Source organism: Oncorhynchus kisutch, linkage group LG9, assembly GCF_002021735.2.
Source record: "Oncorhynchus kisutch isolate 150728-3 linkage group LG9, Okis_V2, whole genome shotgun sequence".
Classification (NCBI taxonomy): Eukaryota; Metazoa; Chordata; class Actinopteri; order Salmoniformes; family Salmonidae; genus Oncorhynchus; species Oncorhynchus kisutch.
In genome coordinates this window covers 15,303,944-15,328,617 of record NC_034182.2, presented here as the reverse complement: position 1 = coordinate 15,328,617, position 24,674 = coordinate 15,303,944, and the positions used below count along the sequence as shown (strand labels likewise).

Genomic DNA, 24,674 nt, shown 5'->3' with positions numbered 1-24,674 from the left:
TATATCGTTTTCTTACGAATGTTAAACGGTTCGGTAAATGGTAACCATCTCAAGGCCAATTATAGAGGCCAATTGATGGAATATGTTGGATTATTGATGGCCACTAGCTGAGTCTCAAACAATCACACCAGCTTGTTACCAGCAATGCAATTTAAAACGTCCAATGCAGTTAAAAACCGCCGATCTAATTAAAAACGAAGAGCATAGGCATATTGTATGTAGCCATACAGTTTGACATTCCAATCTAACGTGAATATGTTTGTGAAATACCAAATGGTGTAGGCCTAATAGTTAGTGTTGCAATGACATTACTGATGTACGGGTGTATGGATGGAGCATGGCAGCATCGTGTGGTCATTGGTTAAGATTATAAAAGTGCAGTTTGATCCAAATCATTTCCGTCTTTATTACACTAGATGGCATCAGATACACGTTACATTGAATGCCCCTGTACTCTGAGGCTGGAATAAGCAACCAACCACAAAATGCTGACTAATAACAACACAACACACCAATGAATGAGTCAATTACTTGAGTTTTGCAGTCTTAGTGGTTGTCTTATTTTATTTACAGGAAAATACATTTTCACATTGATGTAAATTAACACTCAGTGCACATCCTCACATGCAGAATGAACAACAGTACCAGAACAGGTGGGCTTAATTAAAACATTTGGTCTGTTTTCTCACCATAAAAATGTCAAAAGGAGACTAGAAAAGAGGGGAGACAATGCCTCTTATTGTCTGTCAGTCCCATGTCTTTCTTGACTGAAACAGCATCACTAGGCCTATAGCACAATACAGACCCCATTCACATAACATAAATTAGTTTAAGAAAATAATGACACAACACATGCATTAGTTACAAGAGGTTCCATTAAATTAACAACCATTTTGCAAATCAAACTTAAATTGTCACCGTTGCCAAAATTGAATGAATTGCCTACGACAAAGTAAAATGCTATGATACATGTCAAATACATTACATTCGGATGTTCCGCTTGTTAAAAAATTGACAAAAGAATTGTATCCATGAATTGTTAGTAAGTAAAAGTGTTGTGGGAACATACTAGAGTAGCCATAACTTAACAGTTGCAATTTGATAGAATATCAAAAGTATATTTGATTTTGTTTGATCCATAGTATTGGTTAGATAGCTAACTCACGGTCACGTATACATGTTTTCATTGTTTTCTTTTACAGTACAGTCAAATCAGGTTTCACTATGTCAGGTGTCCATTTCAAGACACAAAGTATTTAGTTAGAATCCCAAAGAATGAGGAGAAGCCTGAATATGTAGGTTATTTTCAGGCTTATAACCTATTTATAACAGTAGTTATACCCAAGTATATTACAAAAGTTCAATACTTTACTTCCATGAACAACTAACTATACATGGTGCAATTTATTTTATTTATTCTCCCACAATGCTCTCTGTTTAGCAATGATTGAAAGAGACAGTTCAAATATAATGTGATTGAGGCATCACTCACACTCACCCATTCCATGCAAAGGCAAATATAAGTACCATATTAACATTACAATATATAGTTTACATATTTATAACTTACATACATTCTTTTCCATGTCACTTCTCTTTAAGACAGTTTAGTCTGAGATGTAGTGGTAAAAATATAGTAGTTGCACTTGTTCTACACTTGTATGTGTACAACAAGTGTAAATATTCTGCCATTGCAGTTACTGATTTCATTCTGTGACACTGATGTCACAGTTCTTACAGTCAAGCCAATCAAATAACCAAGAACTACTATGTGCCACCCAATCAGTATACTCAGTGTTTGTAGGTATTACTGATTGAAAATACAGTATAGGGCAGGAATCATTAACTAGATTCAGTCACTGATTTTTTTCTTGAACGGCTGGTCAGGGAGGCCGAAAATAATTACAAATAATTTGAAGTCTGCAAATTGACGGCAAGAAGCCCAAACATATATAATATTTGACTTTAACGTAATCATTTCAAACCTTGCTTACATCTGTATTCGATCACATATATCTATTATGCTTGGGAATACTTTGACATTTCCAAAATGTAAATCACTAGGAGCTGATTTGCTGGTGTTTTTAGTCTTTCATGTCAAACAATAAAAAATAAAAATACAATTTTTTTTTTGCTCTTGGGGGGGCCAAATAAAATCACCTGCGGGCCAAATTCGGTCCACGGACCGCCAGTTGGAGAACCCTGGCATAGGTGATGCACTAACACAGCCAGGCTATAAGGCTACAGTACTAGAAGGACTGGTCTTGGATTTGACATATAGTAACCTCAGCAGAGCTGACAGCTTTGTTCAGCAGAAGATTTACTGTACATACACAGGTTTGAACAGAGGCAGCATTATAAAACTCTAAAATGCATACATTAAAAATACATTTTATGACATTATCAAAAAAAGAAACAACAAAGTTCACAGTATATAGTCTGAGATAAGTCGCTGATAACAAATATGAATTGCTGAACTAGATTGATTTTAGTGTGGGTGGATATAACAAGGTAACAGTTAATTGTACTCAGCAACCAAGTAAACTGTACTGAACCACAACGGAAAACAACAGCGGTTATCGTAGAACACAATCTAAACCTCTTGCTGAAGATGTGACATTATTTCTTATAGGGGTGAAGATTGCAGACCGAGACGACACAAAACATCCTGTTCCACAGATATTATCCTAGTGACAGTGAGGAGGGCTTTGCCAGGTGATGTGTGTGTGTGTGCGTTAGCGTTCTTGTGCGTGCGTTTGTGTGACCGAGCCCAGTCCAATTCCTGCTGTGCTCTGCTGGAGACAAGACAGGATGCCTTGAAATCCATTGTATTTGTTCAGTTAACCAGAAGCCTATTGCAACAGACCAACAGCTGTCACTTATGCACTAATGTCCAATAATAGCTCCTAAGATAACCATCTCTTAGCCACTAACAAAGGCAAATCAGGCCTGCGGTCAAAGTAGTGCACTATATAGGTCTAGGGAAGGGTGTTATTTAAAATGCAGAGCCAGATAACTTGAAAGCTACTGAGGTATTTTGAATATATTACTATACTGCAGTTCTGAGGAGAAAACCTGTGAAAAACACATTCAGTAATGTAATAAGGAAGATGTCCTTATGACATAACCCAGCGCCAGTGGCTGAGATAACAGAAGGGGACACTCATTTATTGTACTTTAAATTTGACCAGCTGGGCTACCTTTAAAACTGTATGCTTATTAGCCTAACCTTAATGAATAACTTCATATGATTGTAAAAACTTGGATGATCATTGTTTGATATCATCCAATTACCTTTCTAGTATTTTTTTTATATAAAGATGTGCTCAACCAAAGTGAGTCAAGGTTAAATAAAAACATTTGTAGACATCATTGGACAGGTAAAGGCGCAACGCTCGCTCGCCATAATTAAAACAACGTTTTATTAGACCAGTTTTTAAAGACTGACGTAGGAGGCGATTAAATGCCGAAACGTCAATCTTTTAAACTTGTCTCATAAAACTACGCATTTTTTTTATGGAAAGCTTTGAGCCTTTTCCTGTACATAGTAGTTTTTTATTAACACAAACAAATCTACACAATAAAATAAGGAAAATACCGTCTCGCAAAAAAAACATAAGCCTACTACTTCACTTGATAACTACAACGGCAATAACAATTTACATTTCCTCAACTTGAGTAAAGTGCTAAAAATGAACAATATTTTTACTTCATTGTTCAACCAAATAAAATGTGAGTCTCAGCTTGTCAGAGATTTTAAGTCTCAACTATTCCAGCGATGAAAACATCTATAAAACAACATGGTTGAGGAATTCTTCAAATTCAACCCCAACACTGGAAACGTATGGGAATGGTCGGTGTGCGTTGAAACAAAGAAAAAGAATACTTTGACTTTCCTGAACATCCATCTCACTCTTTCTTTCATTCCTCTTCTTTCAGTCCTTTGCTGCGTCGGCTGTTTTGAGGACTGAGTCCTCTCCCAGGATCTTACAGAGTTCGTTGAGTCTGTGTTGCATCTTGGGTATTCCTGCAAGTGAGGATTCGAGGCGCTGTTTCTCCTCGGTTAGGGAGAGACGAGTAGCGGTGTCCAGCTGCTCGAACCTCCATCCTCCCTCACCATCAAACTGTAACAGGTGGGTGTGGTACTTCCTGTAGGTATGAAAAGTGGAGCAAGAATATGGGTTAAGGATGGGATTATTTCATGGTTGCGCTATGTTTCTCTTTTTAATTAATTCATTATCCAGTCCAAGCACAACATGATTTCCAAATAGTATACAATTGTCGTTGGCCTTATGGTTGTGTTATGTTATGAAACATTATTGCAGTGTTAATGATGGTGCATGTCTTCTGATCTATTGTGGTTGCAGTTATGTTGTGATTATTTTGTGCTGTGCCCAGCCTTGTAGTGTCATGTCATGTTGTGTAAAATGTCATAGGGTTATTAAGTGACTGCTAAGGTTAAACAAGCAACTAAATAGCAGCAGCAATCTCCTGAGAGGAACAGACTTGCACAATATTGTGGTAGTACTGTTTGTGTTTGCGCTGCAATCATGTTTAATGCCTGAGGCTAACTCAGAGAGAATACAGAACAGAGCACTGCTGACGTGACAACTAGTGGTGCATTTGCTTGTAGCGTATTAGTTGTTTTACATTTCCTTTTTTATTTTTTCTACAGGTTTCTATACAGTTTTCCTTTAAAACTGTTCTACAGTGTTCAGTACAGAATCTGTGTGCTTCAAGACAAAAAGCGGCATAAAATAATACACATTGAAGAAACTATCTGACTAGTCTTGCTTGCCATACTCGTGGTGCTCTGCCTAAGTATCGGGGAGACACAGCGGCTGTCGGAAGAGACACGATGACTGCATTTACACAGGCAGCCCAATTCGGATATTTTTTCACAAATTGGTCTTTTGACCAATCGGATCAGCTCTGAAAAATATCTCACGTGAAAAGATCTGATGTGATTGGTCAAAATACCAATTAGTGGAGAAAATATCAGAATTGGGCTGGACAGACTGGTCCAGATATGATATATATCTCTTACCAGAGGGAAGGCCTGTGGGTGATTGACAGTAATGATATCCCAGCATCCTTTGCAGCCTGGAATATTTTTCCCTCCACGTCAATGCTGACAGCACTGGTGCACTCATCCAACAGGGCATACTTTGGCCTGACACACAATAAAATGGAATTTAGTCATTTATAACCCTCTAATGAACAATGAATTAAATCAACTAGCCACCATTCAATCAGCTATCAAACAAGAGAGGAATATGGGCTATTCAATCAACAGCACCTCTAAATATCTACTATTATGTTTTTCCAACAGGGTATAAGAAGGCCTAAGATGGCAGGCCAAGTCTCACCTGTTGTAGAACATGCGAGCCATGCCCATCCTCTGTTTCTCTCCCCCAGACAACACATCCTTCCAGTCCATCTCTGCATCCCAACCTACACACAGACAAACAAGACACACATCACAGTCAGCTAATATCGGAAGTACTGTCATTGACTACAGTTTATTCTCCATTGGAATAAGTAGGTTAAACACTACACAAAGAACAACGCAAAGGGTTTAAATTGTGTGTAACCGTGGTACCAACTGTGGTGAAAGTTCAAAGTTCAAGAATATTCAATAGGAGAAATACGCAAACTCGCTCACAATCAAATCAAATTGTATTTGTCAAATGCGCCGAATACAACAGGTGTAGGTAGACCTTACAGTGAAATGCTTACTTACAAGCCCTAACCAACAATGCAGTAATTTTGGATTTATTACAAAAACACCAACAACAAAAAATCAGAATAAGAAATAAAAGTAACAAATAATTAAAGATAGAGCTGATTGTTGGAGAATAACAGGACCACTGGTCTCCAATTAAACTACACTCTACATGTCCTTAATAAAACCAATGATATAGAGAGGGATAGACTGATGCCACTAGAAAAATACAGAAATAACTTATTGAGTGGTCAAATGCACTACAGACAGCGCATAGTATGATAAGAAATACAAAAATGTTTTGAGGAAGGATGTGTTAGCTGAACTAAGACGGCCCCATTCAGTACATGTCTGTTGTTGTTAGGGAATCCCCATGGAAACCATATCATTCATCTCAAGGGTAAATGGCTTAAAAATAGGTTACTGGGAGTTTTGTCAGGCTTCAGCTACCTCTTTTCAAAGTGAACCTGTTACTACGCCTTCAGACCCACGCAACCTTTTTTCTTCCAGGCTGACTCAGATCGGATTTCCTTCACTGCCCCTCCCCGGGTTCTTACCGCCCTCGCGGGTCACTATCTGGTTGAGGTTAACGATGTCCAGTATGACCTCTAGGTCCTTGTCTCTGTAGCCTCGGTCATGCATGTCCTTTAGAGAGTCTGGGTAGATCACCTGGTCTCTCAGGGTTCCAATGGACATGTACGGCCTGAGGAGAGAGAGAGGGAGGGGGGAGATAGTCAGACACAACATTTAGGTAAAAACGTTTGAGTGTGTGTGTGTGTCATGTTTCACCATTCCAGTAAAGCCGTCTAAACACCTGGAAGATCTGGTAAATGTTTTACGACTCTAAGGTCTGATTTCTCTCTCTCACTCTCCATGGAGAGTCTAGAGGGTAAGGTTAGCTATTGCTTATTTTGAATACATTTAACTGTGTGTGTGTGTGTGTGTGTGTCTGTGTTTTTAGTTTACTATCCTTGTGGGTACCAGAAGTCCTCACAAGGATAGTAAAACAAGGAAAAATGCTATTTTAGGCTTAGGGGTTAGGTTTAGGGTTAGAATTAAGGTTGGGGATAGGGTTAGGGGTTAGGGTTTAGTATAGTTTTAGGGTTAGGGGTTAAGGTTAGGCTTAGGGTAAGTTTAGGGTTATGGTGAGGTTAAGGTTAGGGTTTGATTTAGGTTTAGGGGTAAGGGAAGATAGGAATTTGGATGGGATTCAATTATTTGGCCGCCACAAGGATAGCAATACAAATCTATGAGTGTGTGTGTGTCACGTTTCAGGATTATTGAAAAGCCGTCAAACACCTGGGAGATCTGGTAAATATTTCACTACTCTAAGGTCTGGTTTCTCTCTCTCTCTCTCACTCTCCATGGAGATTCAGTTACTGAGTCTAGAGGGTAAGGATCCCTACTGCTGATTTTCAATACCTTTCACTGTGTGTATAGAGTGTGTGTGTGTGCATTCATACAGAATATTCACCCGTGCATGCCTGTGTGTGTGCCTCTATGCAAGCTTACATGTACAAATGTAGGATCTTAATTTGAGCCAGTTTGCTACAGCAGGAAAATAATCCTGCAGCAACAGGAAATGTGAATTATTATGTGGATTATAATTAATGGACATTTTTTGTAGGAGTTGAATTCCCTACAAGTTTGCATTTCCTGCCGTGCAGGAAAATTCTCAGCAACAAAAGAGTGATCAAATGAAGATCCTACATCTATACATGGGTACATGTGTGTCAGAGTCAGTACATATGTGGGCATAAGGATGTGTGTGACAGTGACAACCACGGACCTTTGTGGTATGTAGAACATGTGTTGTGGGGAGGGTTTGTGCAGCAGCCCCCCATAGACAGGCCACAGCCCACTGAGGATCCTGAACAGAGAACTCTTCCCACAGCCGTTAGGACCTGTGATCAACAGGTGCATACCTTCCTCCACCTGCAAGAAACAGCATTCATACACACACACACACACACACACACACACACACACACACACACACACACACACACACACACACACACACACACACACACACACACACACACACACACACACACACAAACACACACGTTATAGCCTTGGAGTACTGAATAGTCTCATCACAGCTAATGTGTCGAACAACCCATGACAAGAGTTTGGAAAAGCCAGACTAGTCTGAATCACTTGATTCTATGTAGTCCCTACATATTTTTTTGACATGGTTTATGTTGAGTATTAGGAAGCCATACTCTCCTTATTTTATACCGTGCAATTTAGTGTGTGTGTGTGTGTGTGTGATTATTACATGTGTGCTTCCTGGCCAGGGTTCACTTCAAAAAGAAATTCAAATTTTAAAGTGAGCTAACTTCCCGGTAACACAACAAAGAACAAAAGCATGTACAACCCTACCCTGGGGGAAGATGGCTAGAGAGTTAGGCAAATATAGTGACACATCACTATATTTGTGTGTCACACATCAACATTTAGTAGGATGCTGAGCAGGATCTTCAGTAGGACACTTTCACAACACTCAGGAAATGGAAAACAAAAATCTGTTTTCTTATTGGATAAGTTCAGATATGACTTAATTAGATTTTTTTAACTTCATTTGAAAACGTTTCATCCCCACTGAACATCGCCCAGGATTTTGCTGTGATATTTCTCACCTTGAAGTTGAGACTGGAGACCACTATGTCTCCATTGGGAGTGATGATAGGGACACTCTCACACACGATGCCATTGTCCACATCGATGACTCTTCCTGCAGAAGACCGACACAAAAAAACAAAGGAGAAATCAGTCATTGTGTGTCGATCAATAATTCATATGATCAGTTCAGTCAACGAGAGTACAGAGTGCCAGAAAAATGTGAGGCAGCATTTAAAAAGTGTGAGAAAGTGTAAAAAAAAGTGCAGCTGTAGATACTGAGGATGTAGCCAACTGACTAACTAGCTGTATGTCCAGATGCACACATTCACCATTAGTATTAGCCTATCGGTTAGAGCGTTGGGCTACTAACCGAAACGTGGCTAGTTCGAATACCGGGCTGACATGGTAAAAGAAATCTGTCGATGTACATATCAGGTGTATGTGAAAATAAAACAAAACATATCATGATTACAGCTGAGTAATTTGACCAAGATGGTCGGAAAAAACAGCAATAAAGATACACTGAATAGGATTAGCCTACACTGTGTCCCAAATTGCACCCTACTCCCTTTATAGTGCTCTACTTTTGACAAAGGCCCATAGGTCTCTGGTCAAAAGTCAGTGTTTCCTATGAGGATTATTTTCAGCAGCGGTGGCAAAGTTAGCGTGGGGGGGAACGTCTGTGACAAGGTCACTTCTGGTGACTTTTGAAAAGAACATTCTACTCCAAAATGAAAGAATACATGATTATGTTGACACCATCTGAAATATAATTTTCGCATTAAAAACATTATAACCTGTAGCCTGAAATTAATAGGCTGAAGCTTGGGATGGCCCATCTGCATTTACAGTCCCCATTCAGTACTTTGTTGAAGCACCTTTGGCGAATACAGCCTCAAGTCTTCTGGGGTATGACGCTACAAGCGTGGCACACCTGTATTTGGGGAGATTTTCCTATTCTTCTCTGCAGATCCTCTGTCAGGTTGGATGGGGAGCGTCGCTACACAGCTATTTTCAGGTCTCTCCAGAGATGTTTAATCGGGTTCCAGTCCGGGCTCTGGCTGGGCCAATCAAGGACATTCAGAGACTTGTTCCGAAGCCACTCCTACATAGTCTTGGCTGTGTGCTTAGGGTCGTTGTCCTGATTAGTCTCCCAGTCCCTGCCGCTGAAAGACATCCCCACAGCATGATGCTGCCACCACCATGCTTCACCGTAGGGATGATGCCAGGTTTCCTCCAGACGTGGCGCTTAGCATTCAGGCCAAAGAGTTCAATCTTGGTTTCAACAGTCCAGAGAATCTTGTTTCTCATGGTCTGAGAGTCCTTTAGGTGCCGTTTGGCAAACTTCAAGCAGGCTGTCATGTTCCATTTACTGAAGAGTGGCTTCCGTCTTGCCACTCTACCATAAAGGCATGATTGGTGGAGTGCTGCAGAGATGGTTGCCTTTCTGGAAGGTTCTGCCATCTCAACAGAGGAACTCTGGAGCTCTGTCAGAGAGACCATTAGGTTTGCAAAGGGTCGGAAACTTTCCAGTAAATTTCCAGAATTTTTCTGGAAATTTACCATGGGAAGTAAAAGCCTGGGAATTTTGGTTCTTTTGATTCAATTCATCAAAAATGTTGGCTTATAACAGTGAGCCTTTTTTGAGGGATGCACAAGGCATTTCTAGGTCTTGTGGCATATTTTGGTTATCCCCAATTCAATGGAATTGCAACCCTCTGCATGCACAGTGCATTCTTTCATCACATGTGCAGTGCACTCTTCCATCACATGTACAGCTGATTCTCAATATCTTGCACACTAATGAGATGCTATTGAGCCCACACTACTATACTGTCTGCCGATATGGACAGCCCCATCAAGAGGATCCTCCTGGATGATGTATTTTGGGAGAGTGGTAAGCAGCCTGAAACTCCTTGAACCTATAGCAGTTGCCATTGCACGGATTGAGGAAGACAATGCAATCCTGTCTGATGTTCAGACTTTGCTTGCAGATGTAAGAGAAGAAATCCATACTGCCCTGCCCACTTCACTGTTGCTCCATGCAGAGGAAACTGCAGTTCTAAAATACATCAAAAAGCATGTAGACTTCTTCCTGGAGCCCATACACGCCACAGCGTACATGTTTGACCCCAAGTATGCTGGCAAGAGCATTCTGTCTGGTGCAGAAATGAACAAGGCCTATGGTGTCATCACTACCTTGTCTCGCCATCTTGGCATTGATGAGGGCAAGTTTCTTGGCAATCTGGCGAAGTACACTTCCAAGCAAGAGCTTTGGGATGGAGATGCAATATGGCAGTCGTGCCAACATATCTCATCAGCCACCTGGTGGAAGGGACTTTGTGGACTGAAGGCTCTTTCCCCTGTTGCCTCAATCATCCTCCAAACCCCACCAACATCAGCCAACCTAAGAGCGCAACTGGTCCTTGTTTGGGAACACACACACCAAAGCAAGCAACAGGCTGACCAATACAAAGGTTGAAAAATTGGTGGCCATCCGGACAAATTTTTGGCTTTTTGCGCCTGACAACGAGCCATCCTTAACAAGGTTGGAATGTGACAGTGAAGATGAGGCCTCAGAGTCTGATTTTCAAAAGGTGGACATTGAGGAGGTCCAGGGAGAAGACAAGGAAGCCTGAAAGGGAGACAACCAAAGTTTAAGTTTCTAGACTATCATTTTACAAATGTTTTTGGGAGATGTGATGGGTCATTGGGGATCATTCAATATTCCCTTACTTTGTTGTTCAGTGAAATCATCTCATGTGAAGAGTCAACTCATTTAATTAAAGTTCAATTCGTAACTAAATAGTTTTTAAAATTTCTATTGGAAGGGATTGAATCATTTGCAATTACTTCTACTTATGATACGGTAAAGGGTTTATGTTTCTGTCTCCATATGATATTCATTCATATTCATTGATCTGGCCAAGGCTTTTGACTCTGTCAATCACCACATCCTCATCGGCAGACTCGACAGCCTTGGTTTCTCAAATGATTGCCTCGCATGGTTCACCAACTACTTCTCTGATAGAGTTCAGTGTGTCAAATCGGAGGGTCTGCTGTCCGGACCTCTGGCAGTCTCTATGGGGGTGCCACAGGGTTCAATTCTTGGACCGACTCTCTTCTCTGTGTACATCAATGAGGTCGCTCTTGCTGCTGGTGAGTCTCTGATCCACCTCTATGCAGACAACACCATTCTGTATACTTCTGGCCCTTCTTTGGACACTGTGTTAACAACCCTCCAGGCAAGTTTCAATGCCATACAACTCTCCTTCCGTGGCCTCCAATTGCTCTTAAATACAAGTAAAACTAAATGCATGCTCTTCAACCGATCGCTACCTGCACCTACCCGCCTGTCCAACATCACTACTCTGGACGGCTCTGACTTAGAATACGTGGACAACTACAAATACTTAGGTGTCTGGTTAGACTGTAAACTCTCCTTCCAGACCTATATCCAACATCTCCAATCCAAAGTTAAATCTAGAATTGGCTTCCTACTTCGCAACAAAGCATCCTTCACTCATGCTGCCAAACATACCCTTGTAAAACTGACCATCCTACCAATCCTCGACTTTGGCGATGTCATTTACAAAATAGCCTCCAATACCCTACTCAACAAATTGGATGCAGTCTATCACAGTGCAATCCATTTTGTCACCAAAGCCCCATATACTACCCACCATTGCGACCTGTACGCTCTCGTTGGCTGGCCCTCGCTTCATACTCATCGCCAAACCCACTGGCTCCATGTCATCTACAAGACCCTGCTAGGTAAAGTCCCCCCTTATCTCAGCTCGCTGGTCACCATAGCATCTCCCACCTGTAGCGCAAGCTCCAGCAGGTATATCTCTCTAGTCACCACCAAAACCAATTCTTTCTTTGGCCGCCTCTCCTTCCAGTTCTCTGCTGCCAATGACTGGAACGAACTACAAAAATCTCTGAAACTGGAAACACTTATCTCCCTCACTAGCTTTAAGCACCAGCTGTCAGAGCAGCTCACAGATTACTGCACCTGTACATAGCCCACCTATAATTTAGCCCAAACAACTACCTCTTTCCCCAACTGTATTTAATTAATTTATTTATTTTGCTCCTTTGCACCCCATTATTTTTATTTCTACTTTGCACATTCTTCCATTGCAAAACTACCATTCCAGTGTTTTACTTGCTATATTGTATTTACTTTGCCACCATGGCCTTTTTTGCCTTTACCTCCCTTCTCACCTCATTTGCTCACATTGTATATAGACTTGTTTATACTGTATTATTGACTGTATGTTTGTTTTACTCCATGTGTAACTCTCTGTCGAACTGCTTTGCTTTATCTTGGCCAGGTCGCAATTGTAAATGAGAACTTGTTCTCAACTTGCCTACGTGGTAAATATAGGTGAAATGATAAATAAATAAATAAATAAATAAATAAATAAATATGGTAAATATATCCAATGCAAAAAACATCTAAATTTAAATGCATTAATATTAACTTGCATATATTTCCATAAATTCCAATATATTCCCGTTAATTCTCACGGAAAGTTTCCACCTCTGAATATGGGTTGCACAAAATGTGCAACCCTAGTGACCATCGGGTTCTTGGTCACCTCCCTGACCAAGGCCCTTCTCCCCCGAATGCTCAGTTTGGCCAGGCGGCCAGCTCGAGGAAGAGTCTTGGTGGTTCCAAACTTCTTCCGTTTAAGAATGATGGAGGCCACTGTGTTCCTGGGGACCTTCAACGCTGCTGAAATGTTTTGGTACCCTTCCCCAGATACCCAGATGTCTTGGAGCTCTACGAACAATTCCTTCAACCTCATGGCTTGGTTTTTGCTCTGACATGTACTGTCAACTGCGGGATCTTATATAGACAGGTGAGTGCCTTTCCAAATCATATCCAATCAACTGAATTTACCACAGGTGGACTCCAATCAAGTTGAAGGAACATCAAGGATGATCAATGTGAACAGGATAAACCTGAGCTCAATTTCGAGTCTCTTAGCAAAGGGTCTGAATACTTGTACGTGTAAATAAGGTATTTCTGTTTTTATTTTTAATACATTTGCAAACATTTCTCAAACCTTGTTGTAGCTTTGTCATTACAGGGTATTGATGAGGAAAACATTTCTTTAATACATTTTAGAATAAGGCTGTAACGTAACACAATTGGGAAAAAGTCAATGGGTCTGAATACTTTCCGAACGTACTGTACCTAATAAAAAAATAAAAAAAGACTGAATGCATAAAGTGATACAAATATATGTTGTAACTTGTCACTCCAGGCGACTGAACATTTTAGAGGCCCTCCTCCTGGCCGCAGAGAAAAAAATTAGCTGTTTTAAAATTCTATACATTCTGTCATGGGGCGGAGAGAAAACATTTAAGTTTTAAAGCGAATTTCCTGCAATTTTATACATTTTGCCATGTGGCTGAGAGAAAATGTGCCGATTAGAGCAAATTTCCTGCAATTCTACACACTTATGCATCGTTCTTATGCCATCTGAATGACTCAAACATTCTAACAAAATAATGCCCTGCAATTTTGGGAATTTTAGATTCTGCCTGACTGTCTAGCTTTAATTTGGTGATTGTCAGTTCTCAAAGATGACCATATTTAATTTTTAATATATAGATCCGTTATCTTTTATACATACTTTCTCTGTTTTAGTCATTTAACTTTACGCTGAAAACGTTTTACCATGGCGATTTCTTTCTTTATATACGCTGAATATAAAAAAATATTGGCACGGCATGAAGCTGGTTGAGAGAATGCCAAGAGTGTGCAAAGATGTCATCAAGGCAAAGGGTGGCTACTTTGAAGAATCTCAAATATAAAATACATTTCGATTTGTTTAACACTTTTTTGGTTTCTACATGATTCCATATGTGTTATTTCATAGTTTTGATGTCTTCACTATTATTCTACAATGTAGAAAATAGTACAAATAAATAAAAACCCTTGAATGAGTAGGTGTGCCCAAACTTCTGACTGGTACTGTATACATACAGTTGAAGTCGGAAGTATACATACACTTAGGTTGGAGTCATTAAAACTCATAAAACTCAAAATGTATTCCAGCACTTTGTTAACAAACTATAGTTTTGGTTCATCCTTGGGAGTAATTTCCAAATGCCTGAAGGTACCACGTTCATCTGTACAAACAATAGTACACAAGTATAAACACCATGGGACCACGCAGCCGCCATACTCAGGAAGGAGACGCGTTCTGCCTCCTAGAGATGCGAAAAGTGCATATCAATCCCAGAACAACAGCAAATGACCTTGTGAAGATGCTGGAGGAAACAGGTACAAAGTATCTATATCAACAGTAAAATGAGTCCTTATCCACATAAGCTGAAAGTCCGCTCAGCAAGGAAGAAGCCACTGCTCCAAAACCACAATAAAAAAGCCAGACTACGGTTTGCAACTGTAAAGTACAAAGATCGTACTTTTTGGAGAAATGTCCTCTGGTCTGATGAAACAAAAATAGAACAGTTTGGTCATAATGACCATCGTTAGGTTTGTAGGGAAACGGGGGAGGCTTGCAAATGACCCCAAGCATACTTCCAAAGTTGTGGCAAAATGGCTTATCTCATAAAGTGGCCATCACAAAGTCCTGACCTCAATCCAATAGAAATTTTGTGGGCAGAACTGAAAAAGCGTGTACGGGCAAGGAGGCCTACAGACCTGACTCAGTTACACCAGCTCTGTCAGGAGGAATGGGACAAAATTCACCCAACTTATTATGGGAAGCTTGTGGAAGGCTACCCGAAACGTTTGACCCAAGTTAAACAATTTAAAGGCAATGCTGACAAATACTAATTGAGTGAATGTAAACTTCTGACCCACTGGGAATGTGATGAACGAAATAAAAGCTGAAATAAATCATTCTCTCTACTATTATTCTGACATTTCACATTCTTACAATAAAGTGTGGATCCTAACTGACCTAAGACAGGGAATTCTTACTAGGATTAAAGGTCAGGAATTGTGAAAAACTGAGTTTAAATGTATTTGGCTAAGGTGTATGTAAACTTCTGACTTTAACTATATATATATGCGGCAACGATTTAGAAGCGGTGGCCTGCCACTGGTAAATGAATATGGAGAAACACTGAAAGTAGTGCACTATATATAGGGAATAGGGTGACATTTGGGGCGGACTCTATGTCTCTCTGTAACCTTTAAAAAAATATGTTGATTTAACGTATACTGTAATTGTAAGGCAACAAGATGCCTTTGCTCAACAAAATAGTATTAAAGTTGATTCAACGTACAATTGTAAGGCAACAAGCTGCAGTTGGATAGTGAGTTTGCTCAACATTTGTGCATATACAGTGAGCTCCAAAAGTATAGGGACAGGATCTTTTTCGTTGTTGTTTTGGCTCTGTATTCCAGCACTTTGGATATGAAATTATACAATGACTATGAGGTTAAAGTGACTGTCAGCCTTAATTTAAGGGTATTTTCATCCATATCGGGTGAACCGTTTTAGAAATTACAGCACTTTTGTACATTGCCGCCCCCCACATTTTAGGGAACCAAATGTATTGGGACAAAATCACTTAAATGTTTATTAAAGTATTTGATCCAGTATCGTGATTACGGAATATCCTGAATGAATCGCGAATAATGACGTTACAGATGCACAATTATCATTGAGGCTGGTAACCCTACGGCTGCTGGCTCTCTCCCTGCATGCAGCTCGGGGATTCGAACTGGCAACCTTTCGGTTACCAGGCTACCGGCCCGCCTCTCTAACCCAGATGCTACCACCAACCCCTGTAGTAAAGTGGTATACTATGGTATAATTGTGTACTGAATAGGGAATAGCATGACATTTAAGTGTCTCAGAATGTGTATGTGTATCCTACGTACCGCTGGACAAATGTGTACTAAATGATTAACATCTCAGACAGTCTACCTTTGATTTCCAAAGGCCCATCGATGTGCATCTCTGGCCTGGCCACGTTCTTCTTCTCTCCTGTTCCCGTGGTAGATGTGGACGAGCGCTTGTACACGCCCCTCTGCACCTCGCCAAACACCAGGAACATGTTGTAGACGCGCGTTGTGTAGCCTGCCAGCTCTGTGACCTATTACAGACAACCAGAAAGGTCAGAGGTCATTCGTTGAGGTAAATAACACTGGAGTCAGACTGAACAGAAAGGGGTCAGTTAGGTCATCTTACCCAACAGAGTTCCCTACCATTGCCCAAAAGAAGAGCAGTGTGTGTGTCTTTGGGAAAACACTTACATTAATGCACGTGAACTACGGGAGCAGCCAGCAGCAGAGCTTCGTGTATAGCAGTGTATTGCAGTGTGCACTGAAAATCTGGTCAGAATAACAGTACAAGGTGAAGGGACATTATTTGATCAGATGATGCAAAAGCCCTCTGTATAATTTATGCAACTCATTTTCACTCATAGCTTAATATGACTCTAAACAATGGCTGTTTTTGTTTTTTAATAGCTGCATGTATCTGTGTTTAGGGAACACACAGTACTGATGATGGCCCGGGGCCTTCCTACAGATAACATAGCCTGTATAATGGGATGGCTGTACACTCTTAGAAAAAAGGGTTCTAGAAGGGTTCTGCAGCTGTCCCCATAGGAGAACCCTTTTCAGTTCCAGGTAAAAAAAAAACTTTTGGGTTCCATGTACAACCCTCTATGGAAAGGGTTCTATTTTTTTTTTATAATCATTTTTTAACCTTTATATAACTAGGCAAGTCAGTTGAGAACAAATTGTTATTTACAATGGCGGCCTTCCCCGGCCAAACCCAGACGACGCTGGGCCAATTGTGCGCCGCCCTATGGGACTCCCAATCACGGCCGGATGTGATACAGCCTGGATGACTGTGACCCAAAAGGGTTTTACCTGGAACCAACAGTGGTTCTTCAAAAGGTTATCCCATGGGAACAGCCGAAGAAGCGTTTTTTTTGTTCTAGATAGCACCTTTTTCTCTAAGAGTGTAGTGTCAACAGGAGCAACCTGTTCTCACAGGAGCAACAGGAGCAACCATCTCTCACACTTGGGGATGGAGAGAGATAGTGACAAACTGTAGCCTAGAGACAGAAACAATTCCAGTCATGGAATCATCTCCTTATAGGGTACTGCTAGAGAGAACTCCCTGAAAACAACCTAAACAGACTAGAAATAGGCCTACAGTATATGATCATTACTGAGATTATCTAGCCATTACAGATTGCCTAGACACAAACAGATTACCTAGACATTACAGAGGATGCACAGTCTACAGTGCTGCATGCCTACAAAAATCGAATCAGTCACATACGTGATTCAAATGAGTTGCATGCAAAACCTCAAACATTTCAAGGAGATCTCTTCCAGGTTAGTTAGCGTGCTGTTGGATTGGTAATGAGGAGCTGAACCCAGCCAGACAGGCTACATGGGTTGTGGCAGGCAGCCTCTGGGGCTGGCTGGCTGGCTGTGTTAACTCTCTCCTGGGAGAGAGGGCTACTAGGTGTAGTCTTCCCTGGTGGAGGATTATAATTATAAACCAGATGGAGGTTTATTCACAGCTAGGCAAAGCCAGCCAGCCAGCAGAGTGGCATAGGGGGAAAGCCTTAAAGTGACAGCACTTGAACAATATTCAATCTTATTCAAATCTGTACACCCTCAGGAAGAATATGACATAAAAAAATAAATAAAATAAAAACATTTTCTGACAAGCGAGAATTTTTCACGTTTTCATAAACTCATAGAATGTTTGGGAATGATGTAGTAAGGCATTTGTGACATTTCTATAGCCATATAGAGTGGGAAAGCGGCCGTGCGTTTGGACAAGTAAGATGCTGGAGTAATTCAAACAGAATAAACACATCTGTCCTGTCCAGGACCGGAGTCTACGCAGACCTGCGCGCCATAGCCAATCAGGGCTACAGTAGGCCTATATACAAACAAGCCATTTGCCACATGGGCCTGACAATCATTCACTTTGAACTGGACTGTGTGTTTACAGGCAGTAGCAACAGTGCATCTTTAGATCATTAGAAATCATTCGACAAAAGCCACTAAATACACCTGAATGGATTTCTGCAAATACCGTATGTAAATACCACTGGAGTCTTACATTTGGGAACTTTAAAATCTTATTGATCAAACAACCATGAAATGGTAGCCCTCGTATGCCTATGCACATCAACAAGATCAACAACTAATGCTAGCCAGAGTGGGAGGAGCAAAAATCTAATGAGGGAACATTAGATAAACCCTCTCAAACTTTTTCAGTGGCCATCAAAATTGCACTGATAAACGATGGGGAATAGTAGCTTGCTCGTCCTCCTGCATCTGGCCTGCCAATGCATGCTTGTCCCAACCCACATATTGATAACTGAATGGGAACTTGCCTGCCTGCCCGCCCATTTTATCAATGCCAAATACATTTGATTGACAACTAAGGGATGTGCTGACTGTGGATAACATTCATTCAAGTTCAGCATAGCTAGCTAGCGAGTCATCTATGCACTTAATTAGCGAATGGAGGACACGTTTCCCTTGCTTCATTTTCATGCCAGCCAGGTCGGCTATACTCCTGTTGTAAAGATAAACAATGTGCTTAATATTAGGAAAGTTGAGAAATAAATATAGTAGGCCCAGCCTATAGAAAGCTGATGGGATCCTCCTCTTTTTAATAGTTGCCATCACTTTGTTTTCTCACGCAATTGCATAGCCTATAGAACCACCTGCTGGTTTACTCAATAAATTACTAGTAGTTTATAAATAGAGTGTATGACTCTCTTTCTTTAGATTTATTGGTGTAGATGGTGTAGGCTATAATACATGGATTTCTTAGACTTTTTAAAACGCAGACACTCCAAAGATATGCATCAGTGGCTTGTAGGTGTCACGCTGGTATAAAGGAGACAGGCGCAGCGATACACAATAGGGGTTTTTAATAGACCCAAAACAAACACGTATACAAAAACACTGGGCTGTACCCAAACAAAAGAGCGAGGGTAAACCTTGTTGACCGACACGGGACGATACCCGTAATACACAATATATATAGCACGCAGCATAACAGCTGAACCAACGCATAGGTACTCACACCACCAACAAACATGGGAACAATAACCGACATTATATAACATACTAATCAGGAGAAATGGAAACCAGGGGTGTGTAATCAGACAAGACAGTCCGGGGTTGATGATAATAAATCCCGTTCAGTGAAACCTTTGTGACGTAGATCTCCGGAACTGGTGAACAGAATGAGCATTAGTACCGGGGGGGGGATCTGTGACAGTAGGCTTTGTGTGTGGAAGCCAGAAGATGCTAAATGTGTTTATGTGAATTAACGGTAAATTACCGTGAGACCGGCAGTTATTTGCTTGACGATCACCGGCGGACAAAATGTCATGACCGCCACAGTCTCAGGCTGTGTTCAGACAGTGTGCTGTGACAGCAGCAGTAGCGTAATGTGTACTACCTGTGTCTGTCTGAATGTGTGTGCCCCTGCAGCATAACATACCATACTATTACATAACCTATTGGGGTGTGTGGCCTTGTTCAGACACTGCGATAGGCTAGCTGCAGGGTGAGCTGCAGTGAGTGAATATTACCTCAGGAATGTATCTCTGGCAGGCACCGCCTGCCTCTTAGGGTGCAACAGCAACACACAGCAACAATCCCTGTATGCACATACTTGTTGGGTGACATCCAAAAAAACGGCCTTATTATCACATTCTGTCCTTTTTCATACTCTGTGTGTTCTCCACACTGTATGGGATATGACTAAAAGTAGCCTAACCTTCAGCAGGAAGTGTGATACTGTAGATCCAAGACAGAGACAGCGGTCTGATTTGCAAGGCAAAGGATTACAAAAACCAGTCTGACACCAACAATACTCAATTCCTCTTATTGAAAGGTCAACCCTCCCCCACAGAGTGAACCAGTGCACATTTTCTTGTGCATCAGCCCCTTTTCTCACATCCATGTAATACCGTAGATATAACTGTCATATTCACAAATATTGAATTGAGCATATGACAACCAACACAGACAACGTTCAAATCAGCACTGTGATGGGGGGCATAAAATGTCCTTTTGGGCCAAATTCTGGTAACTCATAAATAAATGACTGCTAAAAATATATATGCATGAATAGACATCATCATTCTGGGATTAAAATAAGGGATTACGTCCCTATGATTCAATGAATGAGCACGGCCCTTCTTTGGTGCTGCTTCATGTTGGTCTGCAACCTTGACAGACAGTTTGAAAGTCCTCTTGTCATGAGTGGGTCTAGTGGCTCACTCTAACACTGTCCTATCTATCACTCTATAATGCCACTTGAATGTAAGAGGAGACGAGACAGGAGAGAGAGTGAGAGTGAGAGAGAAGAGAAGGAGGGAGAGAGAGAAGAGAGGACAGAGAAGACTGAGACATCACCTCTTTGTAGGAGGACATGATTCTCTCGATGGCGTCAGCTCCAGAGGCCAGGAGATTGCGTGCGGTGGTGAAAGCCTCTGTCCTCTCGCTCACCAGCACCTGAGTCTGACCGTCGGCGGTTTCTGTGAGAGGGGAAATCGAGTTTTTTGTGGCCAAAAACCAAACAGTTGCCATATTATCAGTGTGCATGACACTGATTGGGGTGGAGAACACAGGAGGTTGGTGGCTCCTTAATTGCGGGGCGGCAGGGTAGCCTAGTGGTTAGAGCTCTGTTCCAGCCATTACTATGAGCTGTCCTCCCCTCAGCAACCTCCACTGGTGGAGACAACAGTAGCATTCAGTTAGTTAGCAGCTAACAGGATAATAGGGACAATAGGATGAATATACCCTTATCAGCACAACACAACAAAGTTCTTGGTTCCTGTGGGTTAACACATGCTGATCAGCTACTACTGTAGAGTTAAAGTCGGAAGCTTACATAGCCAAATACATTTAAACTCCGTTTTTCGCAATTCCTGACATTTAATCCTAGTAAAAATTCCCTGTCTTAGGTCAGTTAGGATCACCACTTTATTTTTAAGAATGTAAAATGTCAGAATAATAGTAGAGAGAATTATTTATTTAAGCTTTTATTTCTTTCATCACATTCCCAGTGGGTCAGAAGTTTACATACACTCAATTAGTAGTTGGTAGCATTGCCTTTAAATTGTTTAACTTGGGTCAAATGGTTCGGGCAGCCTTCCACAAGCTTCCCACAATAAGTTGGGTGAATTTTGGCCCATTCCTCCTGACAGAGCTGGTGTAACTGAGTCAGGTTTGTAGGCAATCCTTGCTCATACACGCTTTTTCAGAACGTCCTACAAATATTCTATAGGATTGAGGTCAGGGCTTTGTGATGGCCACTCCAATACCTTGACTTTGTTGTCCTTAAGCCATTTGCGACCAAGCTTTAACTTCCTGACTGATGTCTTGAGATGTTGCTCCAATATATCCACATAATCTCCCTATCTCATGATGCCATCTATTTTGTGAAGTGCACCAGTCCTTCCTGCAGCAAAGCACCCCCAAAACATGATGCTGCCACCGCCATGCTTCACAGTTGGGATGGTGTATAACAATCCAAATATAACAAACCAAATATAACAATGGTCATTATGGCCAAACAGTTTTATTTACGTTTCATCAGACCAGAGGACATTTCTCCAAAAAGTATGATCATTGTCCCCATGTGCAGTTGAAAACCGTAGTCTGTTTTTTTATGGCGGTTTTAGAGCAGTGGCTTCTTCCTTGATAAGTGGCCTTTCAGGTTATGTCAATTTATGACTCGTTTTACTGTGGATATAGATACTTTTGTACCTGTTTCCTCCAGCATCTTCACACGGTCCTTTGCTGTTGTTCTGGGATTGATTTGCACTTTCAGCACCAAAGTACTTTAATCTCTAGGAGAAAGAACGCATCTCCTTCCTGAGCGGTATGACGGCTGCATGGCCCCATGGTGTTTATACTTGCGTACTATTGTTTTTACAGATGAACATGGTACCTTCAGGCGTTTGGAAATTGCTCCCAAGGATGAACCAGACTTGTAGAGGTCTACAATTGTTTTTCTGAGGTCATGGCTGATTTCTATTAATTTTCCCATGATGTCAAGCAAAGAGGCACTGAGTTTGAAGGTAGGCCTTGAAATACATCCACAGGTACACCTCCAATTGACTCAAATGATGTCAATTAGCCTATCAGAAGCTTCTAAAGCCATGACATAATTTTCTGGAATTTTCCAAGCTGTTTAAAGGCACAGTCAACTTAGTGTGTGTAAACTTCTGACCCACTGGAATTGTGATACAGTGAATTATAAGTTAAATAATCTGTCTGTAAACAATTGTTGGAAAAATGACTTGTGTCATGCACAAAGTAGAGGTCCTAACCGACTTGCCAAAACTATAGTTCGTTAACAAGAAATTTGTGGAGTGGTTCAAAAACGAGTTTTAATGACTCCAACCTCAGTGTATGTAAACTTCCGACTTCAACTGTATGTGGCATACGCAAATTAAGAGGGACAGTTTTTTTGGGCTTTGTGAGATTAGCACAAAATTACCTAAATAGAATCAAATGTCAGTCGGTTCAAATGAAAGACAGAATAGGCTACCTACAGAAACAGAGATAAACCATGCAGAAACAGAGATAAACCATTACAACTATTCCCATTACAACTAACTACTCGAAAACAAGAGGGTTTAGAAGAAAACAAGATGATGTCGTGATGACTATTACCGCTGTCAGCGAAGCCAGTAGCTGTGATGATGGGCACAGCCACCATGACCAGTCCACAGCTACTCCACACGTACTTCATGAGGAACTGCTCTATCATGATGTACCACAGACGCTTGGACAGGATCAAGTTCATCTGCTCCGCCAGGGCCCGGTAGCACTTCTGCAGCTGACGCATCTCCACCTGACACACACAGGACAGACAGACACAAACAGGCAGTTTGCATTGCAGTCACACAAGTACCTAGCATACACAGTATAGCACATTTACAACAAATAAACTACAATAGTTTTCACATTACATTCACATTGCATTTGAGTTATTTTGCTCTTGGAGACAGTCTTATCTAAAACAAGCGCATATAAGGAGGCTGTCAATCAAATGTTTGAAAATCACTTTTGGGAATTGGATATGATGTCATGGGTGTGCATTGGATCCAACTCAAAGGGATCCAACCCATGAGTATTTCTATTGTAATAAATACATAGTGACTATGCATGCAAAATCCTCCATGCATTCCTTCCTCCTATACCTTGTGGCCCCTGTAGAAGGCGATCTCCTCTGCATTGGCAATGATCCTGGAATGCACATAGCGCAAATGGCCTTTCCTGTGGGCCTCTTCAGCTACTAGTTTTCCGAATTTCGGCGAGCAGGCCCTCAGAACCTTGGCCGTGCAAAACACCACCAACCCAGCCAGCAGGGTCGGCCCGCTGGCGTTGGCCCCCCTGGACCGGGCCGTCTGGATGAGGGTGTAGGAGGTGAGTATCACATCCAAGATGGGCTTAGTGAGGTTCGAGTAGAGATGCGCCACGGATTGGGAAAACATCATTACGTCCTCGGTAAGAGACTGGTCCGGGTTGGTCAGTCTCCCGTCCATGTTGCTAACTTTGTAGTAGGTCTGGTCAGTGAAATAGGTGGTGTAGGCATGGTCCACTAGCCGTGTGCGGAAGGCGAGAGCCAGCTTGCATTCCAGGTAGCGGATAACACTGTTCACGAATGTGGCCGGGATAGCAATAAGGAGCCATTTCATCAGCTGGATGATGAAGCTTCGTGGTTCTTTCTCAACGATTGTTTTCACAATCTTGCCATCCAAGCCTGCGACATAGATAGACAGAAACGTCCGGGAAATCAACGCGACCGAATGCAGAGACAGCAATCCAAGCTCTTTGGAGACAAGCTTTGGAAAGAGAATTTTAATGAGTTCAAGTATCTGCTTAAAAAATTCAGCGTTTACACCAGGTGACTTTTTATGACTCAGTGCATCTGTTTGTGATTTCACCGTCGAGCCATTTTCCTCTCCTTTAGACCCCCTTCTATTCCTGCATTCTTTCCGTTTCACGAATTGTCTGCAGACGATGGGGTACAGGGTTTTCACCCCATAGGCAGCGGCCGCGAGAAAGATAGCTCGCTTCGCTGCAGTCGCCCGGTCCCATTTCACTCTGGACGCCGCATCAAGTATATTGGACATCTTTCCCCTACAAAGCGATCAAAGAGCTAGTCTTCTTTGATGTTATTTCGTTCTACATCCACCGGGAGTTAGTATCATGATGGAAAAATAATCTACCTCATACAATGGTGCGATGTTTCAGCTAGAAAACTCAACCGCTAGCTACGTTCCAGTATTTCCGTCATTTGGTTTGGCAGTG

The 24,674-nt window shown here is 41.5% G+C and overlaps 1 protein-coding gene across 1 annotated transcript; it reads right to left on the bottom strand.

The window, feature by feature from the left end:
- Positions 1-550: 550 nt before the first annotated feature.
- On the bottom strand, positions 551-24,673 carry LOC109896818 (ATP-binding cassette sub-family D member 2). Its single transcript, XM_020491201.2, has 10 exons — positions 23,561-24,673; positions 23,031-23,211; positions 20,763-20,884; positions 16,273-16,441; positions 8,371-8,465; positions 7,515-7,660; positions 6,283-6,428; positions 5,370-5,454; positions 5,048-5,173; positions 551-4,149 (listed from the first exon to the last, which is right to left on the bottom strand). Exons 1-10 carry the CDS (start codon positions 24,494-24,496, stop codon positions 3,936-3,938), a joined length of 2,220 nt encoding a protein of 739 aa, XP_020346790.2. The 5' UTR covers positions 24,497-24,673; the 3' UTR covers positions 551-3,935.
- Position 24,674: the final 1 nt, after the last annotated feature.

Excerpts from the sequence above, each read along its gene's own strand:
- LOC109896818 (XM_020491201.2), bottom strand. The coding sequence starts at position 24,496 with ATGTCCAATATACTTGATGCGGCGTCCAGAGTGAAATGGGACCGGGCG. Across the intron at positions 7,661-8,370 it reads TCTCCAGTCTCAACTTCAAG|GTGGAGGAAGGTATGCACCT; the intron begins GTGAGAAATATC and ends TGTTTCTTGCAG. Across the intron at positions 6,429-7,514 it reads ATGTTCTACATACCACAAAG|GCCGTACATGTCCATTGGAA; the intron begins GTCCGTGGTTGT and ends CTCTCTCCTCAG.